The sequence below is a fragment of the Ilyonectria robusta genome, assembly GCF_021365365.1.
Source record: "Ilyonectria robusta strain PMI_751 chromosome Unknown BGZ61scaffold_46, whole genome shotgun sequence".
NCBI classification, from domain to species: Eukaryota; Fungi; Ascomycota; class Sordariomycetes; order Hypocreales; family Nectriaceae; genus Ilyonectria; species Ilyonectria robusta.
In genome coordinates this window covers 22,512-41,416 of record NW_025764480.1, presented here as the reverse complement: position 1 = coordinate 41,416, position 18,905 = coordinate 22,512, and the positions used below count along the sequence as shown (strand labels likewise).

The 18,905-nt window shown below is 50.2% G+C and overlaps 5 protein-coding genes across 5 annotated transcripts; 2 read left to right on the top strand and 3 right to left on the bottom strand.

The window, feature by feature from the left end:
- Positions 1-794: 794 nt before the first annotated feature.
- Positions 795-1,925, bottom strand: BGZ61DRAFT_371465 (uncharacterized protein; the record flags this gene model as incomplete). Its single annotated transcript, XM_046242105.1, has 1 exon — positions 795-1,925. The coding sequence occupies one exon, from the start codon at positions 1,923-1,925 to the stop codon at positions 795-797; it is 1,131 nt and encodes a 376-aa protein (XP_046095160.1).
- A 5,040-nt stretch (positions 1,926-6,965) lies between these two features.
- On the top strand, positions 6,966-8,066 carry BGZ61DRAFT_500072 (uncharacterized protein; the record flags this gene model as incomplete). The annotated part of the gene is made up of 1 exon (XM_046251503.1): positions 6,966-8,066. One exon carries the CDS (start codon positions 6,966-6,968, stop codon positions 8,064-8,066), a length of 1,101 nt encoding a protein of 366 aa, XP_046095159.1.
- Positions 8,067-10,131: 2,065 nt separating this feature from the next.
- On the top strand, positions 10,132-11,039 carry BGZ61DRAFT_567847 (14-3-3 domain-containing protein; the record flags this gene model as incomplete). Its single annotated transcript, XM_046255981.1, has 4 exons — positions 10,132-10,145; positions 10,203-10,553; positions 10,619-10,706; positions 10,782-11,039. The coding sequence occupies 4 exons, from the start codon at positions 10,132-10,134 to the stop codon at positions 11,037-11,039; spliced, it is 711 nt and encodes a 236-aa protein (XP_046095158.1).
- Positions 11,040-12,276: 1,237 nt separating this feature from the next.
- Positions 12,277-12,811, bottom strand: BGZ61DRAFT_486305 (uncharacterized protein; the record flags this gene model as incomplete). The annotated part of the gene is made up of 2 exons (XM_046249845.1): positions 12,277-12,542; positions 12,598-12,811. 2 exons carry the CDS (start codon positions 12,809-12,811, stop codon positions 12,277-12,279), a joined length of 480 nt encoding a protein of 159 aa, XP_046095157.1.
- Positions 12,812-14,843: 2,032 nt separating this feature from the next.
- BGZ61DRAFT_500070 (uncharacterized protein) lies at positions 14,844-16,995 on the bottom strand (the record flags this gene model as incomplete). The annotated part of the gene is made up of 2 exons (XM_046251502.1): positions 14,844-14,892; positions 16,130-16,995. 2 exons carry the CDS (start codon positions 16,993-16,995, stop codon positions 14,844-14,846), a joined length of 915 nt encoding a protein of 304 aa, XP_046095156.1.
- Between the last annotated feature and the right edge of the window lie 1,910 nt (positions 16,996-18,905).

Below are 18,905 nucleotides of genomic sequence, written 5' to 3'. Positions count from 1 at the left end.
ACTTGATTATCTGAAGCCTCGCTTAACCATTATCCTCGCGTATCAAACACAGCCGCAGCGAGAATGACCTGTTATCATTTGCTGGCATAGCTCCTTCTGATCCAAGCGGAGTAGACCCAACTCAAGGCCTCGGCACTAAATGCTCCGACAGACTGACTAGTGTTACACTTCTGAGCCTGACTTGAAAGAGGACGCTCACCAGGCAGATAACCACGATGATAGTGGTTCCCCGCACGAGCACAAAATGGCGCTGTTTCCAGATGACGACCGTGTCCAGCCGCGTATACCGCCTCCGCATGCTCTCCTACACCGCCGTCGTTGTAGGCTAACCGGCAAACATCATGAGGTCTTGGTTGCGGCGGAAGATCAAGCCCAAGGATGGGCAGCCCACGATCGACCTCTCCTCGTCGCACCACCTCCCCAGCAAACCCTCCCTGGTGGGCCTTCATCGGTGGTCAATCGCTCATCCTTTGGTCGCGCCTTCATCTTGTCCTCCAGAGTCGTCTTGTCCTTCGCAGTATTCTTGCAATGATTATTGTCGATGCCATCGTACTACTTATTCCCCTTTTTCTTAACAAGACTTGGGACATGACTTTTAAAAGAGCCCTCCGTACATTAAGTGGAATCTTCGATACCCCACTTAGCCAATCCCCCCTAGCCCCGACAAGACAGCTCTGGGCTGTTATGTGGCCTTCCATCAGGACCAGGAAAGGCAACTTGAACTGTATTTGTTCCATTCAGTCCGTATACTCCCGTCACTCGTTGGGAATGAAACGGCAGCACTACGGCCGACATCAGTGAAACCCCCATTGCGATTCCCAAACCATTTCAATCACCGGCTGAGGCTGTGGCCCTGAGCTACCAAAAGCTCCCTGGTCGCATCTGGACTGGGAGGGCACATTTGATATAGATTGGCTGGGCGCCGGTAGTGGTTCTTTTTGGAACGGCTCTAATACCATATCAAACAAATCATCTCCGACTTCCGACGACCTTGAGCCTTGCTGAAAAGGGTCGGTCCATGTTAGCGGAGCATTTTCCATCTTAGGAGTTTGGATGCTCAACGAATCTGTTCCACTTGTTCTGCTGCCGCTTGAGCCCCTGTGGTGTGGAGGTGTGAGTCCGTCAGAGAGTTGAAAGGCTGAAGAGCAAGATAAGAGGCCGTCGACGGACTTTCTCGCTTCGTTTGCAATGTATTTCTGGATGAGAACGCAGTTGCAATCAGTATGCCGCAAGAGCTGGGTCTTCAAGTGGTAGATCTCGGCAGTCAGCTGGTCGAAACAGGTTGAGAGGTATCGGTTCTGATCCTCCATGACCTGCTCACGGGAGGCGAGTGCTGATGCTTCATCCCGTTTGCGCAGACGACACTTAGTAGCTGCGATTCTATTGCGTTCAAGGATGCGCCGTCGCCGGGGGTCCCTAGGAAGATCCTTGTCATCATTGCTCCCCCCTTTTTGCTTTCGACGTGCCTTTGCAGGTTCTTTAGGTTCGATTTTGGGGTTCTGGCCTCGTTTTCTTGCTTTCAGTACATCCGAAACGAGTGCGAAGGCACCGGTTTCTGACAGGCTTGAACTTTCTTGCGATTTCCGTCGGTTTCGGGGTCGGCGGGGCTGTTTCTTTTCGCGTTCTGCGGTCGGCAATACTGTCTGGGAGGGTTCATACTCAGGGGCCTTGGCTGCCATGCCATATTGGGGTGGAGGTTTGGGAAACCCGAGATCGACCTCTGTCGAGATCGGGGAGGTGCCGATTGCTTCGTCAAAGAACGAGCCCTCGGTGACTTGGTTTATCGCTTGTTGATGGGCCATGTGGTTTCGAGATGCGGGGGAAGATGTGCTGATGCGAAAAGGTGGAGGAGTCATCAGGCATCCCACCGCTGGTGTCGAGGCGATCCCGTCGAAGTATTGGCCAAACGCAAAATCTCCCGCCATTTGAGGGTAAGAATGGGCGAAAGCTGCCATCGAGGACCTTTCTGCACAGATGGTGATCGTTCTTCGGTTTCGATTTATGCTATCCCGGGGTTGGGTGGGCAGGTGATTACGAGGCCAACTGGTTAAGGGCCGGTTTGCCAACGAAGACAACACGCAGGGCTGTAACTCTTCCCGGTATTTCTTGTTCGCTCGCTGGACGGCAGATGAGTGAGCCAGTTGTGTCTGGACCAGGCAGGGCTGAGAGGCGGTTGGGGAGAGGAGCAGGTCTGAAAGTGGATTTGACGGGTTAAGGAGTGGGCCGGCTTGGTAATTGACAAGCAGAAATTCACGGGCAGGGTTTTGAAGAAGGGGAATCCAAGAGAATGAGGAGAGGATTCAGCGTGACGGGACAATCAAATATGGATGGGATCTCGCAAGCCACCAACTGCCAAGGTCCGTGGCTCACAAGCTATTAAAGCTTTGCCCGCCCCCCGCCCCCGCCCCCCCAGCAAGCCCAGGACGGGCACACCAACATGCTAAGTTACGTGCTGTAGGACGCCGGGAGGGGAAATAAACTTTTCCTTTGAAAAGCTCGAGATTCAGACATCTTTCTGCAAGGCGATGGGGTCAACAAGCTCTCAAGTCTGAGTTCACGGAATTCCGATTGGGCCACCCTAGCGGAATTGTTTCGGTTGCATTTGCACTTCAAAACCTGACGTCCCGGTGCAGCTCGCGCAGCTATGCCCATACATGGCAGCAAAGGGCAAGAACAAGATAAACGGGGGTCTAAGCGCCGCAGTATCTTGCTTTGTAGTTAGCCATCGTTCGAACTCATCTGCAATCGGTTCTTTCTCGTAGGTTGAATACGACATTAGCTCGTCTTGAAACGAATCGAAGGGATTGGACTCTCGCGCCCTCACGGCCACAGGGAGATTACTATCAGCAATCTGCCACTGGATCGGAAGGTCACGATACTCATCTTCCCATAGGGTTTGGATGAGTTGGCGAGCCTTAGAAACCCAGCCTTCTCCAGCGTAGCAAGAAGAAACTCATATGCAATGGCGACCTGCCAGACAATGCCATATTGCGCCTTAACTCCTCCTTTACGGAGTCTGACCTGACCGTCTCCTTCAAGTCGTAAGAGACAAGAATCGAACATCACAAGAATATCTTTAAGCCAGCCGAGAGCATCCCAGTCCGCGTCAGTCAACAGGTTTTCTTCCTCCAGACAGGGCGGAAGCGAGCTTCGCAGCTGTGCTGATTTCGATCTCGATCGGGTAGACTTTTTGCTCGATTGCACCGTGATGTCGATCAGTTCTTCAAGGTACCGTCGGACTTTAATGGCGCGCTCTATCATGTAATATTGCGACAGCCAGCGTGTGTTGTTGTCGAGGACCACGTCTAGGGTACCGGGATAGTTCTTTTCAGGATCCTCATCTTGCAGCCTTCGCAGGGTTGTCGTTGCCTTATTTGAGCGATTGACCCAAACTACAAGATTGTGTAATTTTCCAACAGGGCCTGCCTTCGTCCACGCATCAAAGTCATCTGGATCCAGATCCTCAAGAGCATTGCCATCGTTGACAAAGAGCATCGCTCAAGCGACAAGGTGAATGATGTTCCCGAAACAGCGGATCCTTCTACTTGCTGGATCCCGCCACTGGAACATCCGCCCTAGTTCTTCGATGGCACGATCGTTGTTGGAAGCATTGTCTAGAACAAAGTACCCAACCTTGTTGTGAGAGATCAACTCGTATTCTTTTAGCACCTCCATCACGGCCGCAGAGATGTTCTCGCCAGTGTGGGCTAAGGAGATGGTTGGAAGGCCCAAGAGAACCTTTCGAGGCCGAAAAGTGTCTTCATCATGGAAAAAAGCGTTGACGGAGAAGAAGGAATGTCTGTTTCGAGAAGTCCAGCCATCAAAATGCAATATGGACCTGGCTATGGCTCTGCAATAGGGTGTCAATGATGTGAGATTTGTAGGTATGAAACTCGTTGATGATCCTGATCCGAATCGTTTTATGCGTGAGGTTTGCTGAGGTCTCCTGAACCAAAGGGTTAAGGTAACCAAAGACCTTCTAGAGCCCCTCATGCTCAGAGACGCGGAAAGAGAGATTTGCGTCTGTGATCCATTGGACAAGCAGGCGCTGAAAAGTTGATTTGTCAATTCGAGCAACTAGCTCATCATGAAAGTCATCCCTTTTCCGCTTTTTTGCGGCAAAGTCTCGAAGTGTTGGTTGACTTAGAGGTAGCTCTAGTGTGCCGCGCTTAGCTTTTGATGGATCTGGGTTGAAAATGTTGTGGGCTTTGCTGAGGCGCCCTTCAATGTTCCGAGTGTTGGAGGAGACGTAAGCCTTTAGCTTATGCACCTTCTGCTGGATACAGTGACAGCAGAGCCAGCTTAATGGACCAGGCTTGCTCGCCGCACTTCTGGCCTGAACGTCATAGCCATGAGCCCAAAACCACCCAGTGGCTAGCTCAGTCCGGGTTGAGAGGACCCAATGACTACGAACAGGCTGAGAAACCGTGTCCCAGTCTTTAATGATCCCAGGGCTGCCGAGGGACGGTGACGAATCCAACTTTGGTAGCTCTGCCAGAGTCGATATCTCTGAGGAACTGTTAGGGTAGGTTGAGACACTGAACATATCGCTGTGGGTCGCCATTATGAAAGTCCTCTTATGGCAAAGATTAAGCCCAATGAGCCCGGATATTTTCGCATGAAGAGCAAAGCGTTCCTATATAATTCTGATAACAAAATGTAATCTACGGTTCAGCGAGGAATAGGGGGCAAAAAGGAGAAAAAGCCAAAATACAAGGGGGACAAGGGAGGGTACCAGTACCTCTGCACAGCAGGGACATACCAGTACGTCGAGGTACCACTACTTTAGGTGGTTTGGCTGCATCTACCCTACATTTCATCTATCTACCTGGCGGCCAGGTAGATAGGTAGATGACCCACAAGGGCCCACAGTAGATAGATAGATGTAGTCTACATCTATCTACATCTACATTTCATCTACATCGGTAGTTAGATTCCCCACACTGGCGCCATAGCATCATAGACCAACTTTATAGATCTCTGCAGGGCGTGAAGGGCGTGAAGGATTCTGGCCTCAGTATTTTGGGTCTGACATCCCCCGCGGTTGAGAATTAATCGATCAAATAGAAATGATGTAGGTTGAGGGATTTTTGTCACGCATGCTTGTTTGTCACGCAAGCTTATCATGTACATTAGCATTTGTTGAGGAGGAAAAGTGGGGAGTTTGGAGACAGCTGGTCAAACGCCAAATGGCGTTGGCGAAGCGGGGCGTAACGGATAAACATCCGGAGCGCTTCGGCCGTTGGTCAAGCCTGTTTACCGGGCAGAGCTGCCAAGAAATGGTGGCTAAAACAGAGTAGGAATAGAACCTGATAAGCCCGCTAACCTCAACCATATGCACATGCTCGAAGCTAGCATCAGTTCATCCAAACCACACCACGGATTCTCGCCACTGGCATTGCATGGCATCAAAGTCAGGAAGAATGGTAGACAGATTCGGATTAACGTGATATTAAACGGCTGCTGCAGCCGGCCCTCGCCTGCGTCCATCAACAGAGCGGCCATATGAGACGGTCTGCATTGCATTGCATCGCCGACATACAGACGCTCTAGCTCCGCGGAGATCCCCACCACGAAATGACATGATTCGTGGAGAAGAGTCTAGCCCATTGACAAGCCGTCACATGCCATTGAGTGCCACGAAAATGCAGAAATGCCAAATGCCAAGGATGTGGGCCAGGTTGTGAGTATGTGTGGCTGAAGCTAAACTTAGTCACCGGAACTCGGATGCATGCTAGGCAAACGCTAAGGAAATCAAATTGCCACCTGCAAGAGCAGGGGTAACGACGATGTCGGTGATGATGCAACGCTAACCCTTGTTCTCGCAACGATTAGTTGCCTCACTGCCGGGTTCCCCCACAAATAGACCTTGTGGATGGCGTCTCTTAGTCGCTAAGCTACCGGGCAGTGTTGTGGGCCGGATACACGCAGTGTGAGCGTACGTAAGTGGAGCGGGGGGAAACGGGAACATTCCGAGATAGTATGGCTGAATGGCTTGGGGGCGTTGAAAAAGGATGGTAAGGCTTGCTAGTGGAGGAGCGTCGGTACTAGATAATGCGGAGGAGAGTCATATATCATGCATCCCTTCCAAAAATCCTCTCATCCCCGTTGCGGATCTCCAGTAACTTGATATAGAATACGAAAGTAAACACCACCGAGACATGCATGGAGTGCCCAAAGAAAAACGCGGCTCGGCTCACCCTGAGGCTTGACGCGCGAGGTTCTCTTGTCTAAATCATCACTTGATATTGGCGTGCTCAAGTTTCGTCCGGATATATTACCTCGAACTCACTGGTACAACTTCTCACGCACTAGCGAATAGTCAAAGCCTGTGCCGGGGTCGCTACCGGGGTCGCTCCCAGTGTCCAGCTCACCCTTGCCTCCGGATAGAGATGGCGAGATACCCGCCTGCAGCCCGAGGACGTGCTAAATGCATACACTTGCTGCTTCCCTTGTTCCTCTCAAGGTATAGATTCGAAATCGACATCTGGTTCTTCCCAGTACCTTCTGCCCCTCTACACCTTAGCGTTGCCTACGTATCCGGTGAACGAGTCAGCGCGACAGACTCGCTCACCAGTTGCTTCTGGTTCCCAGCGCACTCATCTCCCATCACTCTCGATACCGGATGCACAACAGCAGCCTCTCTGACACTTAGCCCCAGTCCCAGGCCTAACGGCATTTCCCGGCTTCCGCCAACTAATCAGGACCTTGTGTTTGGTGGAACCCCCTAGGCTTGAGGCGTGCAACTACAACAGCCACAGGACAACAGACATGAGCGAGCTCGTAATATAGCATCGACCGTCAACCTTTATCTAAACACGAAAAGCCGCTTTTCTTTTCCTGTCCTCAAAGAGCCGCCATCTTCACCGCCGCTTGGCTTATTTTTCTTTAGGCAGCCCTTCCATCATTAATTCATTCCTTTACAAACAAGAAGTATCTCCTTGCAGCATCCGATGGCAATTTGGATGCTGGCGCGCGGTTTCGGTTCTGGGGATGCCGGCTTCTCCCAAACGCCCATGACAATCATTATCGTCTTCCTCGCAATCTCCTTTTACAATACCATCGAGCTCAACTGCATCATCTGGGGAACGTTTCACCGTTATGCCGGATTGTACTTTTGGACCTTCCTGATCGCCACTTGGGGCATTCCCTTGTACTGCGTGGGATTCCTCATTAAGTACTTCGGGTCCCCGTCGCTGGGTTACCTTTCTTGCACTTTAATTGTGGTCGGTTGGGTGTGCATGGTCACCGGTCAGTCATTGGTGCTTTGGTCCCGGCTGCACTTGGTGCTGCGGAACCGAAAACGCCTCAAGCTGATATTATGCATGATCATCACGGACGCAATTATCTGTCATGGCGCTATCATCCCCATGGTCTATGGCTCTTTTTCTAGTAGCCCTGAGATGTGGCAGAAGCCATATGCTATTATGGAAAAGATCCAGGTCACCATCTTCTTTCTCCAAGAACTCATCTTATCCAGTTTCTACATCATTGAAACTGTTAAGAGGATGAAGCTCGAACGCTCTATGGGAAACACCAGGTGGAGTCGCCGTTTAATGAAGCATCTTGTCCTTGTCAACATCCTCATCATCGTCCTCGATATCACCATCCTTGGTCTTGAGTATGCAAACCAATACGAGTATCAGACATCCTACAAGTCTTTTGTCTACAGCACAAAGTTGAAATTGGAGCTCTCCATCCTGAACCGTCTCGTCGAAATGACCACCGGGAGCAAGAACGCCAGCTCTAGTCCACGAAGTCGATATAATAATACGGTCACTAACACCAACGTCCCCTTAGAAACCTTCTCTGGCGAAGTAGATAGGAAACATACTGGTATCTCATATAAAGCATATGCTATGGGAGGTACCGAGGGCTCCAATGACAGAGCACAGCCATCACCGCCTCAGAATGGCAATGGGGTCATGATGACGACTGAGATTATCCTCCAACATGAGGAAAGACAGAATGATGGGACGGGAAGCATCTGTAGAAATTCGTCAGCGGACTCAACGGGTAGAGGATCGCAGGCATTTGACAGGGAGAATATAGAAGACATCTTCTGAGGTTCATCTGGCAACTCGAGGTTTCTAATAGGATATAATGCCGTTCCTTCACTCAGGAATACACTCTAATTCCATCTACTGTTTAGAGTTGTATTTAAATACAATTCGGTAATACTACGATATTCTTTTCTCGGCATGCCTTTCCAGAGAGTATAAATTAAAGCTCTATTACATCCGGGGATTTGGGAGACTATAGGAATGCAGGGTAGACGACGCCTTGATCCAACTCGACAACTGGAAACAAACGCCGTGCCATCTGCTCGAATCTCCAGCCCCTCGAAGCTTGAGAAGAATTGTACTCCCAGGGGGTTAGAGCTGGCTGCCCTGGGCCTGTTTTCGATGCCGACGAACGAGCCATTGATTGTCCGTGACTAGAGTCTACCCCTTGAGGAATTCTAGGTAGAAGTCAAACTGGCAAGCACTTATGCCTACAAGAGAAGGGGGTGTGTCCAAATGAATCTCTGACCCTCTTGTAAGGAGAGCTCACCATATTTTTATATTATGCAAATGGCATCTAACCCCTATGCTGCGTGTATTAAGTAGCAGGACCCGCCACTTAATGGCCATTTCTGGTGCTGCTATTAGCTACAGACCTTGCGCATAGGCAGACGGTTTACACTTCTAGCAACAGCTGCCCTAGGTAGACTCCAGTCAATACCTCAAAGCCCGTTCTGCCCTCTCTGATCTGACAAAGCTGACCGTCTTCGCCAATGGTGAAGACGCTGAGATAGTTCAGACCAGTGGAGACCGCTATAGCCTACAGCGCAATAAAGGTACCCGTCATAAACTCATATCTCTAAGGACCGTTACCAACTTGAAACCCGTTACGGTCTTACTATGAGAGTTCAGAAAGAAGACGTCGGTTCGATTGTCGCGGGAGACTGCGCCAATATGCCGGGTTGCTTTTCAGGACGCCATGCTTTGCTGGGAATGTCGACCTGACGACTAGAGTACTATTTTCGCGTCCGTGCACACGTCCGTGTCCCACGCATTCTTGTCTTTTTTTATACGCTGGAGGGTCCTTGCCAGTCTTTCGCAAAATACACGCTTTCGCCCGTGCACGCTTGCAGGGTTCTTCCCCTGGCTAGCACTGCGCCCCCAGCGAGCTTCCAGCAATCCCGGGCTAACACACCCCTACCGCCCATGTCCAATCCAACGACTGGTCAGCCGGACTCGGAGGAGGACGAAGATGGCCAAGCCAGATTAGACAATAGAGAATGTAAGCGAACAATAATAATCGGTTTCAGGCCACCCTAAGCTGCAAGGAACCATTATTTCTCAGTTTTCCCACTCATTATTTTGACTTCGGGTTGTACTTTGCGCTTCTGCTGTGAGCTGTATATGTGCCCTGTTGGCTGGTGCTGATCCGACCCGATCGATCCCTGGTAATCATCCAATGTAGATGAGAATGCTGCGCATCGTCTCTAAAGCATACAGACGTCTACATAAAGCCCTAATTTCCTGATCAAGTGTATTCAAGCGGATATATTGGTGTTCTGCACGCCTCTTGTGCGTTGAATGGTGTTTTGTGAGGGTCGAGCCTACTACGGTGGACTGAAGACCTTCGGCCTGTGACACTGGCGGTGGGAGAAGGAACTGTCAACCAGCCACGTGCCCGACGAGGAGAAGGAGGAGGATGACATGACCATGACGAAATGGAAGAGGAAGACGCATATCCACTGCCACCTTTGAAGGTGCAGCAAAGCGTGGGCCTGAGCATGCCGTTAGGACCAACGTCAACATTCAGTCAGCGGCTTGTTGCGCAACCCACTATATTTGCCCGACCACGACATGCTGCAGATTCCCAACTACCATTTATACCACTCCTCTCTGCCCGATAAGCTCGAAACCGATACACCACGCTTGGGAGTTCACAAACAAACCGTCTTGAAATGCCCCCGCCACGCGCTCCTTCCTGTCACTGTTGTCGCTGCATTTTTACCTCATTTTCTCCCATTCTAGCAGCGCATTTCCCTTTATCTGACACAGTTCTAGTCCCAAGTACGATTCTCTTTTTGGTAGAGCCCCACCTTACCACTGCAATTCACTAAACAGGACACTCATCATGCAGCGTAAGAAGTTTGTCTCCGCTCGATCGGTCTCTCCAGGCCCATCACACTGATTTTATAGCTGTAGCCAGATTTTCCTCGCTCGCCTCTGTGGCCAGGCTGAGCGCTACGATGAGATGGTCCCCTTTCTGAAGGAAGTCGTCAAGACGGGTAGTGAGCTGAGTGTCGATAAGCAGAACCTTCTCACCACTGCTTTTAACAATATGTTCGGCATCCGTCGTGCTAGCTGGCGTATTATCTCCTCGATCGAGCAAAACGAGTTAAGGGGTGATGAGAAGCATACTAATACTTTACGTGGATACCGCATTAAAATTGAAAATGAGCTCGAGAAGATCTGCCGGGACGTCTTGGATCTGCTAGACGGGAGCCTGATTCCCAATGCCAGTACTGGCGAGTCAAAGGCCTTATATTACAAGATGTATGCCTATTTTACTGGCCTCCCCTTCTCAAGGACACTTGGGCTGACTCCTCACATTTTTTTAGGAAGGGTGACTACAGCCGTTACCTGGCCGGGTTTGTGTCGGGTGAGGAGCACAATCTTGCAGTTACCTCTGCGTATAAGGCCTACAAGGTGGGTTCCAAATATATTGGTTCAGAATTCAGTCAGCTAAGGTATACTAATCAGAGACTTTTGTTTGCTTCTTAGATTGCTGCCAATGTTGCTCAAACAGAGTTCACGGCCACTCACCCATTGCGACTGGGCTTGGCTCTCAACTTCTCTGTCTTCTACTACAAAATTCTGGATTCACGCGATCTTGCCTGGCGTCTTGCGAAGCATGCTTTTGATGATGCCAATGCGGAGCTCGATGCCCTGAACGAGGAGCCTGATGGCGACAGCATCCTCATCATGCAACTCCTTTGTGACAACCTGACCCTCTGGGCGTCTTCAGACAGTGATCAGTGATAAGCCTGAAGGCATCCGTTGAAGATAGATGAGACATAGACTTGGCGCACGCATTTAGTTGACTTAGTCCCATGCATGCCTTTCATATATACCTCAGGCTATGGACTAAGAGAAGTTTATTTAGAGGTACTAATTGCAACTCAGATATATAAAGCTTCTCTGTCTCTCCCCATTCCTTCGCTTAGAGCGGGAGAAACATCCTTAACAAAAACTAGCACCTCTTTTGGCCCTTACAAAGGTAAGGGTCTGATCAACTATACCCTCAATTGTGGGAAGCCTCCCGTAAGTAGCTTGCTCCAGTGTTATGGTTACTAGCAGAAACTCAATGTAACAGTCACGATAACGTCTTATCTGTTATAATCTTATAACTGGTTTACTTGGGGTTAAGGCGAAGATCAGCGCTGGTGAAGGTATAGGCTGAGTAAGGAATTCTTATTTACCCGAATCCCTGCGAATGACCGCGTGGGAGGCTTACCACAATTGAGGGGATAGTAGAGTTGGTTTTCCCGCACCATATTTTATCCATCAGAGTTGGCTTGTAGGACCGGGGTAGAGTTGGTTTCTATCGATAGAACTGTAAGGGTGTCAGACGGAACGGACGAGGATGACACATCGCCGACTTCGGCAGTCAAAGGCATACCATTTTATATGCTTTTCACGGACTGTTATTTTCCCAGGCTAATAGGCCCAACAGTTGATCTCCCTAGCAGCCCAACAGCTGATCCTGCTGTCAGGGGGCTGATCCCGATCGCTGTACTAAGACATCTAGTGTATTCAGATTCCTCTATAAAATACGGCATTTCAGACCGTCAGTTAGCTAGGAATCAAGACCTTCTATCGTCACCAAGCTGTCATATCTAATCCATCCTGTATGATAGCTCATCTAGACGAAATAGTTGAAGAATCTTCATGATTTCAGGTCAACAACGAATGTTTCTCTAATCCGCGTTTTGCTTTAGGGCTACTGTGCCATGAGAACCCACTTCCATGAGGATCCTAGCCGTTCGTGTTTCTTCCTCGACCTTTGCAGCATTTCCAGATGCTCTGGGCCAAGTCTCCGTTCAACTTCTTGATCGCTCATCTCTGCAAGGCTCAAGACGCCCAAAAATATCGTAAGTATCAATAAATTGCCTAAAATTACATACCATCCGTCAAACCAGTCGTTAACCTCCTCTGCACAGTCGACTTTGGGATAGCGCTTCCACCTGCGAGATTACTTCTGCCATTCTTTGACAACTTAACGATATCTCAGCTCCTTCCGCGGCCCATTTACAACCCTATTTACGATAAGACCACCAACTATGGCTTCAGTCATCGTCCTTTTGCTATGCTTATTTGAATGTTTCTGAAGCATCGTGTCGATGACTGCTGCGCTAGCTGCTGCGGTGACGACTCTAGCTCCCTTGGAACCAGTCCACTTGCCTGGCTTGCCTCCCAATCGGAATGCCTCCACAACCGCCGCATCAATTGCTGCATTTATTGCGAGATTCATCTTCTCATTTTCTAAGTGATTTTCTCAGCGAGTGTCGTCAAAAGACCTGTTTTGGGACATGCTCACCTGGTTGATGATAGCGGTCGCGAGAATCAGATCGGTTGCGTCCTCTGCTAGACCGGGAGCGACTAAACAGTTGATTTCCTAATCGATTAATGAGATCGCGACCTCTGGATCTGGTCCGTGACCGGCGTTCGTCATCGCTGTAATAGAGGTAGTCGCTTGGATAATGACGCTCACGGCCACGGCCTCGTCGTCGTTTTGAATCGTAATCGGTCATGATGTTAGAATATTTAGGATTGTGTTCTCCAAGGCGAAATGCTAGAACGGAATTATTAGACGCTGTTACGATTTACTTTAAGAGGCCTTGGGGTAGCGGTGCTGTCCCACATAAACACACGTTCGACGTAACACTCAAGATACGGGATCATCCATGACCGATAGCGTCGTTCCTATCTTCTATTCGCCTGTGTCTGCGAGGCGGAATCCTGGATGCAGATCCTGGCAGACACATCATTGAGGCTACATCACCAGGTGGCAAGTGAAGCAAGGACGCACACTCTGGTGACATAATAGTGAGATTCGGGCAGGGTCCCCTTTTCATAGCTCCACAGGAAGGGGACAGGAATCATGTTCTCTCGGAAGCGACAGCGGTCCATGGCCTAATGAACGCCCTGTGCCATGGTCACCGGTCTTCATTCGAATGAAAGTACAATATATATATCCCTTTGACCATGGTAAGGCTACACTTACGCTAGTAACAGGGATTCAAACCAACGAAAAGGAGAGTAAGACGAGGTACAAGAGGTCCCACCTATTTTATGAGGCGCTAGAAGTCGCGGCTGTTAGAGATCTACATCGAGATACACAACCCTCTGCATAGCCACCTAGCCTTATGAAGTCAATCAGCCTACCGCTGACCTCCCGGGCCTCTATCTCCCGAGTGCGTGAAGACCTCCGGTCCGGTCACGATGAGGGGATATAGCCAATGAAAATGCGTCAAATTAAAGGTACATAATTCCTGCGCTAAATTATGTGGTGATAGAAGTCCCAACAATGCTGCTCACTACAAATCGATACATCGCAAATACGGCAGCCCCTTCTGTAAGAGGGTTTTAATCCTGACTTTTTATTCGTAGCTGCCCTTGCTGACATCCCTGATAGGTTGGGCAGTCTGATTTGACCTTACGGTTGACATGATTGACCTCGCGATTGGTGTGTTCTCTCTGTAATTCGGGCTTGTGTAGGTCACGCTCGTCTCCTGCTCGGTAGTGCTTCCTTGCCTGACTGTCATGACCGTAGGTGTTGAATAATTCGTTGTAAATGCACTCTCGCCACTCCCTTTGATTCGTATATCTCTTCCAATTTGGCTGTGGCCCATGAAGTTGAGCAATATAGCTATTAACGAGGGCCACATCAAGAAGGAAGGTCCAGCAAAGTGCCTGCCAAGCACCCCGGCGTAGGGGATGATCGTATGCATAATATAACCTCAATTGGTCACCACGGTCAACGTGATTCATCTCTTCGTTATAAGCAGCAGCCACTGTCGGGATATTTATCATCTTATTAGCTTCATCACCAAAAAAGCGGCGTATTGGCTTGGCTTCTGACTTTCCTGACGATGGCTTCTTCCTCTGTCGCATGACACGCTCATCGTCGGCGCCGGTAACTACGGTAGCCAAGAATAATACAAGCCTGTTGTCTTTCCAAGCGATTCGGTTGACCTAGGGATACGGCACGAAGACGAATTACTAGGGGTTTCTCATTGAAAGGTGCCTGAAGTCAGTACCTGATTGTCAGGGGTCGGTATCGCCTTGACCGTATTAAATTCGTACATTTTCTTGACCTTGCTGTCATTGTTCTTATCCCGGACTAATTCCTCATAGATGCCGCTGTTCGTACGAGCCGTGCCTGTGGCCCCGTGGCCGTGGCTGCGAAGGCTGCGGAAGAGATTTGACGACGAGAAAAGGTTATCCACAAATACGTGATATGTCGCTTTTGGCAGCATATTTGTAAGGGCAATGACGACGGCCTGGGTCGAATGCATAGTGATAGGCTTGTCTTCTGTATCAGAGACCTTCCCTGCAGCCGTGGCCGAGACCTTTCTTCACTTGCTTGGCCGACCTTGTGATGATGACTTTTGTGTTGAAATTTCAACGCCAACGGCGCCGTGCGGTGCCTCCTTGATGTGCCATAGCCACCGAATAAAGAAGCCCTGTTGGGCGATAGCCCATATCTTGAAGCCTACGGGGTCAGGCTTGCCTTTGATAACCGTTATCTCGTAGCTTTTGCCTGTGAAGCGGACCATACACTCATCGACGGCGAGGTGAGACCCGGGGAGGAATATCTGCATGGATACGGCTTGTATGTGCTCAGACCACTCTTCAACCCCTTAAGCAGATGCCCAAGCGCTACATGACTTTCAACAGTATCAAGAGAATGGACGAAAGAAGAGATGATGGCGTATTTGGATGGGAGCAAAGTGGAGGATGGACGCATTGTGGCCCAAGTCGTTCATGAGATGGGAGACAATTCGCTGGCAAACAAGAGAAGAGGTGTGAAAGACATCTGGAAGAGCGTTGAAAGAGATAGCAAGAAGTAGCAAGCCATGCGTTCGACTGCTGGCTCGGTAGTTCAGTGTATTGTCGTCAAACCGTAGCCGATTATACTTACAGTTGTGTGAGAATAAGCCCACCAATGCTGTGGGTGGTTGTTATTGTTCAAGTCGGGTATAGTGTAGAGAGTGAAGGTCAAGGCCTTGCAAATGTTGTAAAGGACCAGACATAGCAGACGCTGGCCCCGGCAAGTCCAAAAACAACATCTTGCACCGTGTGGCTGAGAGACGGCCGCATCAAGCGCGGGCTGTAGCGTTTAGGGTAGCATCTAACCCCCCGTCCCCTGCGTGAGATCGTGTAATCAGGGATCATAGCGCATCAGACCAAGCTCTGTGGCCCCGCGAGAAGCGACTTGTCATATGTTAGCGTGGTGATCAGACTTGCATGCACTCCACCGACTGCCAACCGTTGAGGGGATCGAGGGTCAACAAATCCAAAGAGGCAAGCCGGGGAGACGACTGCTGATAACGCCTTTGTTTTCGAAAGTGGAGAAGACAAGGGAGACCGAGACGAATTACACACACATTGAGAACTTCCCCGCCCTGCTTCCAGCTTGTACTACGCAAATCACTCTCACAGACGCCACGGAGATACGAAAGAGGGGTCCGAGGCACATTTGTGTGACACTCCCAAGTCGCCCTCGTCACACCCTGGCTTGACGCTTATCACATGTTGATACATCATACGAGCCGCCTCCCGAGGGTTTGGGTTGGTTAACCGCCTCTAGGAAGCTGGCCAACCCACAAGACCAGGTTCTTGATCGCATGAGAGATGGAGGCAGGAACCCTGAAAAGGGGATCGAGATGGGAACTCCCCATGGCACGGACCTGAAGGTAGGGAAGGAAAAGAAATTAACATTCTGTAGGGCAAGCCTGTTGCCCCCCTGAAATCACCCCCCGAAAGGATCTCCACAATGGTGTCTTGCCATCTTTCTCTTCTAGCCCCGTTTTAATCCAGCCATTATTCTTACTCGCGTCGCACACCCTGCTACGGCTGCAGATACGAGGCCTCTCGCTGAGGCCTCTCGCTGAGGCTTCTCGTTTAACGCCTGTACATATTGCTGGGACTCATTGACGAGATAGTTCTGGATGAGGGCACAGTTACACCCCGATTGCTGTAGAAGTTGCATCTTGAGCTCGTATACCTCGAGGGTCAAGTCGGCCACGCAGGTGGACAGGTCACGGTGGATGCGCTCTTTGTCCTGCTCACTAGACTTGAGTCTCAGCAAGGCTTCGCTCTTCTTGACCCGGAGCTTGTTGGATGCGATTCGGTTCCGTTCCTGGATCACCTTGATGCGCCTGTCGCGCTGTTGGGCTAAATGAGCGCCGTTGCCGCTGGGATTGCTCTTGCGGCGAACAGTTGAATGTTTCACCTTCTTCTCTTTCTGTGGATTGATGCCTTCGTCACCCGATGAACTTCGTCTAGCGGCACTGCGAGGCGGAAGCTTATTAGAGTCGCGCTTCCGCTTTCGACTCGGTTTCTTTGGTGTCGAGGGTGGATGCCAGTAGCCCTGAATGGGAGGTAATTCCTCGGAAACCATGTCCTCAGAATTTGAAGATGGAGCGGTGTACTTCGTGACAGGACCGGGGCTACTCAACAGCTCGGTGTAGTCGGTCACAGGGCTGGTGTCATTCCAATGGTCGGTCGAGCTGGTATCAGAGCGATATATAAAGCCATCGAGTAGAGGACCAGTCTGCTGGTAGACGCCGTTTGCCGTGCTGCTCCTGTCTTCAGACAAACCAAGCGAGACTAACTGGTCTATCGACCACCATTGCTCCCATAGAAGAGGTTGGAAGATGTAGGATATCCCAAAGATCGAGTTATCTCCTATGGGATTCGGTTCGCCCATGGCTCTGTCGCCCATGGGATGGAGAGGGATTAAACGGTAGTTTCTGTGCAAGAGGTTAAACTGATGGCCGAAGCAGCGGGAGGAAGAGCTAAAGAGAGGCTTTATCTATCTGAAAGTACCTTGAATAGACCTCTGGCTGTCGTTTTGTGCTAGTGATGGCGGTTTTGGGTTTGGTGGGGTACTGTGTAGTGGAAGCTTGGGATAGAAGAAGATACTGTGCCGACTCTCATAAATCGTTACAAACGAAATGACCCGCACCCTACAATAGAAATAGAAAACAAGACGTGGAGCGACCGATGAGCAAGTTCTTTCAATTGCCCAGACGAACCCGTACACGACGAGCGGCGGGGGGGTGAAGTCGAAGTTGAGGTTGTGAAAGCGCGTACAAGAAGAGCCATGTCTCAATCCTACAGGTACCGTTGAAGCAAGACTAGCAGCAAATTCCCGGGAAAAGGGTGGCTTAGCTCTGGATCCCAGGTTCTTCAATCTGGTATCCTGTTCGGGGGTTATCGCCCGTCACAGCCTGACTTGCCATTTGCCAGGAGGGACGACGCTAGAGGGATGATGGTATCGGAACGGCATCTGGGTCATTGAAACTTGCAAGAGACCGGGCAGACCTGCTATCCATGCGCTCGCGCGGGCAGGCTGAAACGTCACACACCGTTTTCTTACTAGCCCGCGGAGGGGATAGTGAGGGCTGCGGGAGACGACGATTCTGGTAAGGGTTCGAACCATGAATTTTGGAGACCTTGCGAGATTTTTGTTTGGAGGACAACCCCGCCCATTGGACTGCCAAGGTCGGAACATTCTACGTGGCCTCCGATTGAAGAACTGGAATGGAGTAGATGGACGGCGGCTCTGGATGAGCTGGGATGGCTGACGGGGTTTGACATGCAAACATGTCACTGGGATGGAACGGTGACATGGGACAAGTAGCAACAACGATGATGGCCAGGGCATACTTTTTTTGTTTGCTTTACAAAAGTCACGAATTTCCACAATGCTTATCTGGCGGACCAGAATTGGATCTTGTTGAGTTGATTCCCGACAGCTTGTCGACGAGATTTCTGAAGGGCAACGAGTCAGAGACTGTGGATGACGACTTGTCCACCAAAGTCTTCGCAATCAGCCAGTTCCAAATTTTCGGTAATAGTTGTTTTGGTTCTCAAGGGGCCATATGGCCAAGTCACATAACAAACCTTGAACCTACAGTGAGTTAGCTTGATATTCGCGCGAATTCTACCATACCCTTACCAATTGTGGGTCTCGGGAGACACAGTCTTCCGTTTGTATTTGCCAAGACGTACTCTCTAGACGAGAACTATCGGGATACTCTCTTCGGCGAGTGGTGACATATTTCCATGATGACCAGATATCTTCCTCCTTCCAATCGTGAGAAAGGTAGCCGACCTGTCTCCACGGGCCGGGCTTCATAGCACTGTCGTCTTCGGCTTGCCCACAAGTTGAGGTTGAGAATGGGATCACCGTATTGTCGATGAAGCGAAATGGATGTTTTCCTTGGACGATGACACTACCATTCTGGCACACTGTTCGGTCCACACCTCGTCATGCAACGCGCCAAGGGTGAAAAAACACCATGGAGTGACGTCACAGACACAGACTTTTTGCAAGGGCCCTGGATATCAGTGGACGCCAACGCCTCTCGAATTGATCGAGGGATGGCGTTACAGTGCTATCACCTTGCAGGTCGGGCGGAAAGTTTTCTCCGGCCCAAGAGTGTTGATAGATCTACATCGTTGCCGGTGAGCGCAATAGGCTCCCAGGTAGTACAGATTGCCTCTCTTGTTCTCGCGCATTAGAACATCCCTTTGTAGCACCCAACAATGTAACCCGTGCCACTCATTCCTCCATCCCGCTCCATCTGGGTCATCACATGCAATGGCCAATCT